At 29.4% G+C, this 12,161-nt stretch overlaps 2 protein-coding genes across 3 annotated transcripts; one reads left to right on the top strand and one right to left on the bottom strand.

Annotated features, from left to right (window-relative positions):
* Nucleotides 1–257: 257 nt before the first annotated feature.
* Nucleotides 258–1,532, bottom strand: LOC124841423 (uncharacterized). The gene is made up of 2 exons (XM_047317696.2): nt 1,228–1,532; nt 258–978 (listed from the first exon to the last, which is right to left on the bottom strand). Exons 1-2 carry the CDS (start codon nt 1,420–1,422, stop codon nt 544–546), a joined length of 630 nt encoding a protein of 209 aa, XP_047173652.1. The 5' UTR covers nt 1,423–1,532; the 3' UTR covers nt 258–543.
* A 5,467-nt stretch (nt 1,533–6,999) lies between these two features.
* LOC124841433 (uncharacterized) lies at nt 7,000–8,100 on the top strand. 2 transcript variants are annotated; one of them, XM_047317706.2, is made up of 2 exons: nt 7,000–7,082; nt 7,394–8,100. In XM_047317706.2, exon 2 carries the CDS (start codon nt 7,415–7,417, stop codon nt 7,751–7,753), a length of 339 nt encoding a protein of 112 aa, XP_047173662.1. In that variant the 5' UTR covers nt 7,000–7,082; nt 7,394–7,414; the 3' UTR covers nt 7,754–8,100. The 2 variants fall into 2 exon arrangements, with proteins under 2 accessions (XP_047173662.1, XP_087971189.1); XM_088115063.1 differs by lacking the exon at nt 7,000–7,082 and adding an exon at nt 7,085–7,217.
* The last annotated feature ends 4,061 nt before the right edge of the window (nt 8,101–12,161 follow it).

Below are 12,161 nucleotides of genomic sequence, written 5' to 3'. Positions count from 1 at the left end.
ATAACCTCAACTCACCAGCATGTGAAATCCATTGAGTCCATGACCAAAGAAAACCATTTCAAGGTCATACCATATGCAGCTGAATATGGTTCCCTTCCGAAACAAAACTGCCAATGACATTATTCTATGTGAATATTGTAATTTTCCCTCTAGAATTGCTCACAATGTGATAATACAGGGAGCTTAACTCAACGAACAAAACCTTTATAATGCATTAACACAAACCACACGTAAAATCAAGATTTTATTAGGATCGGTTGAAGTAACCCAGATAGTTTCATAGATATATTCAGCTAACAGCATTAATCAACCACATCGTACAAATACTAGTATTCGTACTTATTACAACTTCAACGGCAGTCAATGCAACTTCAGGGTAATTCTAAATTTCTAAGTACTTTAAATCAAGTGTACGACTAAGAACGAGCTATATCTATTTCATCAGAATTTACAGTTAAAAGATACATTTACTAGATACATAACTGAAATTTATACCCCTTTTCCCCGTAATCTAAAAGCACATAAACCTTTTGCTATAATGATTCACGTCGGCCTTGGTCCTCTGTAAGGGCTACGAGTATCTGAAGTGACGAAAAGAACAGCTGATACTCCAATTACCCAAATGAAGGTAAACAGAAACAACATGCGCTTTTTCGTAGAGATCAAATGAGCAAACTGATCACTCTCCTCTGGCAGGGTATAGGTTTGGAGATCGCTTATGACATATTCAATTATTCTATCCAAAAGCTCTATTCTACGTTGGGGAGCAGCATTAACCGAATTGAGGAACTCAGTTTTAACATTTCTGAGAAAATTCACAGTAATCTCAGCCTCCACAGAATTAAACTTAGAACAGTCTATTTCATCTGTACCAGTACAATTAGTTGAACTAATAATTCCCGTCTTGTCAGTCAGTTTTTTAGGAGTTAATTCAGATGGAAGCAAAGTCACCGATGAAGGTTCTTCCAATAAGAAGGTCTGAAACATATTAAAAACATTCAAATGAGACTAAGCCTCCACCATGGTACAAAAATGCCTAGTAAATCCAATATTCCAGTAGATTTTTGCAATTACGACCAGAATTGCGTTGAAAAATATGGATATATATATAAGCCGCACTTTAAGTAGAGTTATATATTTCCTCACACAACTCGTATGGCATGAATGCGACAAAGAAACATCACAAGAAGCATTGGAAAAAAACAAAACAGTGAGATTTGAACTTACTGTGAGATCTTCGTTGCGATTTGTATCTAAGATCTCCGAGAACGGTGATAAATCCACGGAATCTTTAGAAACCGATGCAAATGCCGCATTCAAGCTCTTTTCGGCGATCTGGCGACAGGAAAGGAACGCCGAGAAATTGAATCTAAAAGTGAAAACAGAAAAGAAAAACGAGAGAAGTGAGAAGTTAGGGTTCATGAATCGTGTGCCTTTGTAGGCCTCTTGGACGGTAAATCCTTAGTTCTGCCATGGTGATGCTCTGCGGAGCGCGCGAAAACCTTGTGTGGTGTTTGATTCTCTTTCATTGGCGGGAGTTTAACGGTGTTCTGGGAAATTTCATTATTTTAAACTTTATATAGGTGGAGAATTGGAAACAGTGCTACCGTTGTCACGTTACAAATGCTTACATTTTTTCCTTTTCATATTTTATTAACAAATATTTTTTACATGTGTTGTTTTGCCTGAATAATACTGGATTTAAATGTAAATTATATATTGAATTTTTATTTCTTCTAATTTTGTATGTGATTATTGGAAGCACTTAAATATAATATATTCGTCTAGCAGCTTTTATATGTTATATGGAGAGTTAGGAAAGTGTGAAATGTACAAAAACATGGTAATCCTCTTAGATTTTATGGATTGATATGATAGATAATTCTTTTAAAGGGTAACGATCAAGAATATTGACTAGTTTATGATGATTAAAATTTCAATGTTAATATTTATGTTGGTAAAGATTCACAAATTTATATGGTAATTTGATTTTTTTTTCACGTACATTATATAAAATATAATATTGTTGATGGTATTTTTTATTTATTAATGTTTTGGTATGATTTTAAGTGGAGTATGAGAATTGATATTGTTTTGAAGGTGAATTTTTGTGAAAAATTTATTATCAATTGCTTAAAAGTTGTTTAGGTTAATCTTAATAATTGGGGAATAAATGAGAGTGTTGTATAATTATGAGTGGATACTTAAGTAATCATTAACATAAAAACTATATTCCAAGTCACCAAATTTACTTCTGTAAAAAAGGTAAAATATCCCAATGAAATTTTATAAATAAATGATTGATATTTACGTGATTTATAAAAGACAACATTTTTATTAAGTATACGTAATTTATTTATTTATTTATACTCAATATTAATAATAATTTTTATTATTAATATTATTAATGTTATTAATGTTTATTATTAATATTACTAATTTTTATTATTAATATTATTAATGTTATTAATGTTTATTATTAATATTACTAATTTTTATTATTAATATTATTAATGTTATTAATGTTTATTATTAATATTACTAATTTTTATTATTAATATTATTAATTTTATATTATTCAATTATAAAAAAAATTCAAAATAAAAAAGAATCTTAAAATGCATTGTGTTTGGGAACTTAGATAACCAGCAATTGAATTTGGAGAAATGATTTAAGTTTGAGAAGAGGACGAACTTGTGAGAGTTTTGAAATTGTTAAAGTAAAATATGTGAAATATTATATGTATTACATAATCTTCGTCGAAAAAGAGCGTCTCTAGTTCGAGTAGTTTGGGAGATGATGAACCTCAATATTACCCCTGTATTGTCCTTGTACATACAAAATTAAAAGAATCGATTCTCCTCCATGATAATAGATTTTCTGTGCTATCAATAACAAGAAAATCGATTATCTTCCGTAGTTCACCAACGAATATTGATTTTCATCCCTTACCTTTTAATGCTAACTTCCTAATTGTATTCAAGGATAGAAACATGGACAAGAAAGAAAAGCACGAAAAACACATCTATCAAAGTTTCAATGAAAAAAAAAAGAATTTTTTATTTTGATAACTTTCTCTCCAAATATTCGAGAAAAAGGAAAAGAACATATTGAAAACATGAAACATTAATATAAGTTTTATATTAAAATAAGTAAATAATTAAAAAAAAATTAAGTGACAAATAAATAATATTTATTTATTTAAAAACTTTAATAATTTATTTCAGTATATTTTTATCATGAAATATAATTTATTATTTATTAAAATTTTATAATAATTATATATTTTAATTTTAATTGAATTTAACTTTAATTTATATTTTTTAAAATTTATTTTTTACATAAAATTATTTTTAAAAATGATTTTATAATTTATTTTCTAAATATATTAATTTACAATGAAACTTGTTTTATCATATGAATCAAATTTACTATAAATTTTCCTCTTTTGCTTTTTCTCAATCAGATAATTATATTTTATACTCTTTCTCTTATTTGCTTTAGTCTTTCCACTCTCTAATTCATACATACTCTAAACACTCCTAAAACCACCACCAAATCATCTCCATGACCACCACAATCAAGTGGTCCTTGTCAACATAACATCACGAATCTCACTTTCTCCATAAATGACACGATGAAAATGAAGGCATAAGGCATAGTGAAAACATGTCTATGTTCGTAAATGTATATTTTAACAAATAATTTTCTCAACATTTCTTCACATACGAGCAAAGACAACAAAAACATATCTTATTTTATTGCATTCATTTTTTTCACACCTTTTTCAAATCTATGTGTATATTACCCACTTTATTATCAAATATTTACTTTTAAATTTTTTTGAAAGCTAATTTTATAAAAAAAAAAAACATAGGAGATTATCTCATTATAGTCCGTCCACTCATATAAAATATTTTTCTAACGCTTCAAAACTTACTCAAATCCTTTTTAAAGTTGACATATTATTTCAGAATTATCTATGTAAATTATGACTTTTATTTATTATTTTATTACTTCTTTATTTCACCATAATTTAACCACAAGTTCATTAAATATTTGTAAAATCATCTTTACCGTATATATCGCTTCCAATAAAAGAAAAAAATATGTACTTTATTATTGAAAAATAAATTATGTGATTTAATTGGCAATAGAAGATATGTTGTGTATCATCCTAAAGTGTGGAATATGCATGAAGAAAACATAATGGCCGAATCCGCGGCTAAATCTAATGCTTTTGTTCCAACCAGTCAAAATTAATATCAAACCAAGAGACTAGTTTTTCAATGTAATTTGTATAGCTAGCTACCTAGGGATCACTTTCTTCCTCTTCATTGATCATGTTCTGCAAGTGGAATACCATTTTGCATAAGTTTTTTAATGCTAAATTTAGTTTATCAGTGTATAAAATTCACAATATCTTTTTTAAATATGGCTTTTTTCTAATTTTAGTTCATTGATTTTTAATTATAGATAGTTTTGTCCTTAAATTTCTTTTCACTCAATTTTATATCCGAAATTTTTAATTTGTAACTGTATTCAGTTTCCACTTTAAAGATATATTAAATCATTGTCAATTTTATTGAATAATCTACTTAAATTGGTCATATCAAAAACATCAAATATAACTTTTTTTTTATAATTTAAAAAAGTTATTAATTAATATTCTACCGATCAACTTCATTTTCACGTGACTAAATGATTTTATCTTCTTTTTTTTTATCTTCAATGGTTGTATGATTGCAAAATACAAGTTTTTAATTTATCTTCTCATGTTTGCATAATCATTGCTCATACTATTCTACTATTAAGATGATATTACATCGTTCACGCTTCTATTACTATTTATAAGTTATGTTTTCATTATTGTAGTTGTAATAAATAATGTATTATGTAGAGATAATAATCATTTTAACTTATTTAATTAAATACATTAGTTAATTAAATTAAAACTTAATTTTTTTAATATAATTAAGTGTGTTTTTAAGTATATATATATATATATATATATATATAAAAGAGTTTGTTAATTTACCTAACCTTTTAAAGTATATCAAAATTTAGTTGACAAAAATATCCTCATATATTATAGATTATAAGTGTTAAGATTTAGAATATTTGAATAATTTCTGATTTTCTTTTATTTTTTATTTTGATTTAAAAATAAAAATTATTATAATACTTTTGTGTTTGAAGTATACCTTTTTTTTAATATATGAGAGTATTTTTGTTAACTAAATTTTAATATACTTTAAAATGTTACATAAGTTAACAAAATATATATATATATATATATATATATATATATATATATATATATATATATATATATACTACTTTGTTATATATACTAAAATCTCATTAACAAAATGAACTTGTTAACAATATTTTTATAACAACTTTTTCAATGATCACTTGTCATTATTCTATTAATCTATTTGAATTTATTTTTAAAAAAGATATTTGAAACAGACTAATCACAAGTCACACGTTGTTAAAATTTGTTAAAAAAAAGTTATTAAAGAAACATTTTTCTAACAAAATACTTTTACTATCTTTCCTTATTCATAAAAATATGTTATTTACGAAAATAACACTCATTATATTTTTTATTATTAATATTGTTATAATTATATTGTTTTTATTATTAATATTATAATAATAATAATAATACTTATTAATATTATTAATAATAATATTATATTTTTAATAATTATTATTATATTATTATTTTTTATTATTTCAATTATTATAATTAATATTACTATAATAATAATAATTAATTATTATTAGTATCTTCATTATTATTATTATTTATACTTCTTTCGTACATATTTTGTTGTATTACTCATCACAGATCTCATTATTCTAGTTTGCTGTTAAGATAACCATTAAAAATCTTGAAATGACTAGTTAGGTAATTTTCAAAGTAAAATGGTGCAATGTCAGTTTCTGTGTGTGTAAAGGAAAATGATTTTTCAACAAAAAAAAACATTAATTTGGGATTGATGATAGGAGTGATACAGTCACAAAAAAAAAAAAGATTGAACTTTTTTCATTTATAAAGAAAAAGTGAAAGGTGGTGAGAATAATGTGTTAAAATATGTTATGCTGTGTGTAAAGCAGTAAGAAGGAAAATTTCAAACTTATGGATGATATCGAAAACGAGAATCTAATCTTAATGGTTAGACCAAACAGCAACCAATAAGAAAAAATCATCTAATTCCCCAAAGAGTATTCCCTTTTACCATACCCAAATGATTAGTGAAGTGAGTTTTCCCATTCAATGACCAGGAATGAAAATAAGATGAGTCTTGAATATCATTTCTAAATGGACAAAACATTGAGGAGTAATCCAGACAGAGATATTTCTTTTGTCTAAATCATCTTAATATATATATAGGAATCTATCCAGAATCAGCAACCTTATACATGTGAAAGCTACAAGACCTTGGGAAGTTCCAAGCACTGCCATTAAAGTCATTCAAAAACAAACTTCACCATCCCATCATTCTTTTCACTCCTCAGAACACTCCTCTTTCACCACTATATATATCAAACTTTATGTTATACAAATGTTCACTGCATGCTTAACATCTTCTTAATTATGGTTTACAAACGTACGTTGTACCATCTTCTTAAGCAACTATTTTTTCCATCCAAAATATCACAACTAAACCTTATTACCACACGGATATTAATTGTTCCTACAAATTGCCAGTCAACTAGTCACAGTAACTCCAACAGTAAAAATATAGCAATTTGTCTCCCATTATTTAATCACGAAGCGGAAATTTTGCCTTTAATGATTGAATAATTGAACATAAAAATCAGGAAAATGCATTGCTTAAAGATCATAACAATAATTTCATTTTTGGTGGCCTTGCCAAGTGGTAGAATGGCAGCGCATCATGAATTTAGTGGCAACTCCACTCATTTCATCGCCATCTATATTGCTTCTCTCGGACCAATCTACCTCTTTCAACACTACTGTCACAACAATCGCCTCTTTCTATAAATTCCCACATTTTGCACCACGATCGTCGTAGCCTTCAAACGTTTAGCATATGTATAATTCGGTACTAACTGTCTAAAAAATCTTAGATGTGTATCATGTTTCCATGTTCTAAATTTAGTTTACACTTGTTAATTAATCGGTGATCGAGGATCAGTAATTATTACACTAAGTTCTGATAACTCACGGTTATAACTAGGTTAATTTTTCTTGAACTTCATTAAAACTATGTAACTTGTTACTTGTGCATGAAATCTTTGTAAGAACTTTGTTAATTACTTGTACATGTTTTGGTGATAAATAAAATAAAATATATCGCTAACATAGTTTATATAAGTTCATCATTCAATTAATTTTGATGGGTGTTTTACGCAGGCTTTTGGGAAACTGTGAAGCATGAGGAGCTTATCAGTTGCACTCTTGTTTGGCTTGATTATGATGGTGAGCATGTTGAATGGTGGTGCAGTGAAGGAGGAAGATGAGCAAAGAGCAAAGGGAAAACGCTATCTACTGAGTGAAACTGATCTTGGTCGAAAGGGCATAAGAAGCGACAGGATTGAGCCAGCCAGTAAGGGTTCTGCAAGTGCAAACACGAACACTGCTTCTGTGAATGGTAACAAAGCCAGTTATAATGATGACATAAATGAGAGTTATGAGAACAATGGGAATGGTTCGGGACCAGTCCTTAACAGCCATCACTATTTCCATATTCGCACTCCACCCATTCACGGCTAGTTCTTCTAAGTGCTTGATGAACATGTATACGTGCATGGTGATGGAGTTGCATCTACTAATGAACACAAAGGTTAAATAAAGTGCAACTATATAGCCTGTGTTTGTGTCTATGTTAGTTTTACTACGATTAACTATATGTGTGTATGTTAGTTTTTCTTATCATGACTTATTAGCATGCGTCTCTGGATACTAGGGCAACTGCATGTGCATGTGATTTTTGTGTTTTTGGTTGATTTTCTTGGCCAAGAAGACAGGGAAAGCCTGGGAAAGAAGCTAGGGTAGTTCTTTAGAGTTTCATCTTTTAATTTCTTTATGTGCTATTGGATTGGTTTGGAATGTCTGGTCAAAGTAACTAAATATACCTACCTTCCGTTTCCCAGCTCAAGAATCAAGAAACTTTAAAAAATTAAGTGATTAAGAACTACTGTCTAATCTCATATATTTAAGTTTACCAAATTTTTAAAAAAATAATAATATAATTTGTATAGGACAAATAAACTCGAGTTGATCAATGTAACACCGATTTATAAGGGTGATTGGTCACGTCAAAGACGACTAGTCGAGTAGTCTGTGAAGTGATTTAGCATAAATAAACCTAAACAAATGGATTAAGGTGTGATTGAGCACAATTAAAGCATTGGTAGGTAAAATTTTATAACAAATAGTATAAATATAAGGAATAGATGAAGTATTTAAGTTACATTCAGTATATTTTATATTCAGACACTAAGCATCAAAATATCTTCTTCAAATATATTCTGGAGATGAGATTTAGACTTTCATAACCCCATTATTGAAGAGATGAAAACGATTTACAAACCAAACCATTAAAGAGTTAGAATTCTTTAACCCATAATTTAATTACGTATTTGTTAAAGATATTGAATTCTTTAACCAAGTCTGTCCAGTGAACTATAACTCAAGGCAAACTAATATAATAAAATTGAATTAGTTTGAGATACTGAAATTTACGTCAAAAGGAGTGTAACTTGGTTTTTGTCGGAGTAGTTATTTGAACGTTATTGTTCTCAAACTCCACAAATCTTTACTCATCTAATCACTTTATCTATATTTCTTTCCATTCAATTTGACTTAATTTATTGTCAATAAAGTTAATTTTTTTTGCAATCCTAACCTAATTAAGTTTTATCAGTTCAGATTTAATTTTTTTTATTAAATTCAATGTGATCTCGTGTTTACAATATAAAACTACTAGAATTTAACGTGATTACGTGTGTTTCTTTATATATATATATATATATATATATATATATGCGCGTGTGTGATATTTTTCTTATTTTATGTTGTCCTTCGATGTACGTGCATTTAGTAAATGAAAAAAAGAAAGTATTAATATTATTATTATTATTAATGTGTAAGCTAAAAACCAATTATATTGAGACTTGATTTCGTAAGAGGAATATTTGTTTTAATAATTGTGAATATATTATACATGCTATGATGTGAAGTAAATTAAACACCTGATTATTCTTCTTCTATCTTGACCTGTGTTAAAATTTAGTTCCTTGGATTTTGTGGCACGACGGGTTTAAAGCCATGACATATTTTTATCTCTCAAAAAATTTCAAGCAAAATTATGGCATGAAATTAATAATTGAAAATGTTTATTAACTACTTACTCAATGTGATTTTCCAATTAATTTAATTAACAATGTAAATAAATAACAATTAGGAATCTAAATTGTCCTCGATTAAGTTTTGGAATTACTGGTAAAGTTTAAATTTTACTTGCAAAAGTACGGATAATTTATTCATCCATATCATCAACCAAGGAAAATTTTCAGATATGCTGCTACATGAACTGGGACAGTCCACAGATTTCACAGCAAATTAATCTGCAATTTACTTATAATGCATGTATTACTGAATTGGATTACTAGTGTGATTCACATCAAATTAGACCAAAACATAGAACTAACAAAGTGTTATATAGATTAAGTGATGAATTAAATTTGAAACCTGACTAAAATTATTATAATTTTTTTAATAATTTAAAAACAAGATACAACTCAAAACTTATTTTCTGCTAACAAAGAAGAAGTTGATATGACAAGAACTAAGAATTGTGAAAGAGCATTAACAACAGTTGTTTGATGTTCATCATGTATATATTCTCTTACTTACAGTACCCACAACTGAAGCAATTTCTCATTCATAACAAAAAAGTCTTCATGATAAGCCAGAACCGAATATGCCTTTTATGTTTGCTTTCATTATATATGTTGAGATAGATAAAATTATAACCATATATTTTTTGTTAAATGGTATACCATCTAATACCTTTTTATTTAACTATATGTTTTTAAAAATTCGTCTTCTGATTACAAATTTATTTCACATAAATTATATTTACAAAAAAAATATTATTCTAAAAGGATTCAATATCTTATTTATACAAACCAAAATTGACATAATATATCTATTTTAAAATATATGATTAGTCAACATAAATAATCACAGAAGAAATTATAATTTAACAGCTGAATGAAAATATTTTTATTTCAAATTATTAGTTGATAATATTTAATAAGAATTATATCGGTATAATCTGTTTATATATATATAATTAGATTAATTAAAAAAAAGAAACGGATTGGATGAAAGATAGAATAACTTTTAGGTTGTTTGAATATAGAAAAAAAAAAGGTTTAATGTATCGGTAGGTCCCTATTTTCGGCGTGAATCTCAAATAGGTCCCTTTTCTTTTCGGCGTCTCAATTGGGTCCCCATTTTTGTAAAATTGTAACAATTAAAGGCCTACCGTCAAATTGGACAAACGACCGTTTAATTGTTTATTACGTGGCATGGTCAGTGTTTTCAGTAATCATACGTGGAATTAAAAAAGAGTTTTGTATTAAAAACTATGAAGTTAAATCAGCTTTAGAGAAAGGGCACAGTGGTAATTCCCACTTCATCTTCCCCTCTCCTTCTCACACACAACCCGAGTTCTGAAGCAGAGAGGATGAACCCGAACATGTTCCGCTTGAGGAAGCCATGGGTCCTGCGCCTAACAGTGCGCGATTTGTGATTGTTGGGTTCTTCTTTGCAGGTCTGGTTTTTATGCAGGTTCGATTGTAGAGCGGGAAGGTGCGGTGGCGTGTGATGGCTGCCATGGAGGTTGGGCAACGGCGAGGAAGCTCGCGAGGTGAGGGAGGTTAGTGGTGGTCGCGGCATGGTTGGTGAAGATCGCGAGGTGATGATCCGAGATGAAGGTGCGATTGGGTTCCGAGAATGGAGAAGATGAAGATGGTTGTGCCAAGCTTTCGTCAATGGAGGAGAGGCGCGATGAAGGTTGCGGTGGCTGGTGCGTGTTCGATGATTTGCGTGTGAGAAGAGTGGTGTCGCGGCGGCTGGCGTGGTTGATGGTGGTGGAGAAGAGGACTGTGACTTTGTGCGACGGCGGCGAGATGTTGGTGATGCGAAGACGAACTCGCAGATGGCGGTCGTGGTGGCTTCGAACCCTTGCGCGAAGGAGAAGGAAGGTGGCGGCGGTCTTGGTTGAGGCACCGTTGTGGTCCGTTGATGCGCCGGCGAGAAAGGAAGGAGATGATGTTCTAGCCGTGGCGACGACTTGCGGCATTGGCGGGAGCGGCGGAAGCGGAACGGCAGTGGCGGCTAGGGTTAGGGTTTCAGTGGGTGGAAGATGATAGGGCTGACGTGGCAAGGTTGAAGAGAAGGTGTTTGATACAAAGTCAGTGTGAGATGGGAATCATGCCACGTGTGATTACTGAAAACACTGTTCATGTCACGTAACAAACAATTAAACGGCCGTTTGTTCAATTTGACGGCAGACCCCTAATTGTTACAATTTTACAAAAATGGGGACCCAATTGAGACGCCGAAAAGAAAAGGGACCTATTTGAGATTCACGCCGAAAATAGGGACCTACCGAGACATTAAACCAAAAAAAAATTAAGAAAAAGGCGCTTTAAATTATCAAACTATTTTTTGGTGATAAAGAAAATAGTATATGACATTGAAATCTTCACAATATAATAAAATAAATGTAAAAAGTCAAGGTATCTTGTGTCTTTTCACAAAAAGTATCTTTGTTCTATCATCTTTCCCGATAGAAAGTTTTCATAGGTAAGACATAAAATATCTCGTACTTTTTTCACATTTACTGAAATGAAATAAAGGAGAAATTCAAATTTGTGTTCTTTTCTATCCTTACTTTTGTTCTATATTAACTAGTGTTTTAAGGATTTTAAGAAACAAAAACGATTTTTTTTTATATTGAAAGTAATGTGCAAGCGTTTCTAGAAAAATTACAAAAAAAATTTCCATGCATTCCAATAAAAAATTCTCTTTTAAGTTTGATGCTTTTTTTTTAAACCATATATGAGGGAAAAGGACTCAGTGACAGTTTGAGTCCATGAGTCCATTA

This window comes from Vigna umbellata, chromosome 5, assembly GCF_029865625.1.
Source record: "Vigna umbellata cultivar VRB3 chromosome 5, Vumbellata_1.0, whole genome shotgun sequence".
Taxonomy (NCBI): Eukaryota; Viridiplantae; Streptophyta; class Magnoliopsida; order Fabales; family Fabaceae; genus Vigna; species Vigna umbellata.
This window is presented reverse-complemented; position numbering and strand designations above follow the sequence as displayed.

Excerpts from the sequence above, each read along its gene's own strand:
- LOC124841423 (XM_047317696.2), bottom strand. The coding sequence starts at position 1,422 with ATGAACCCTAACTTCTCACTTCTCTCGTTTTTCTTTTCTGTTTTCACT. Across the intron at positions 979-1,227 it reads ATCGCAACGAAGATCTCACA|ACCTTCTTATTGGAAGAACC; the intron begins GTAAGTTCAAAT and ends AATATGTTTCAG.
- LOC124841433 (XM_047317706.2), top strand. The coding sequence starts at position 7,415 with ATGAGGAGCTTATCAGTTGCACTCTTGTTTGGCTTGATTATGATGGTG.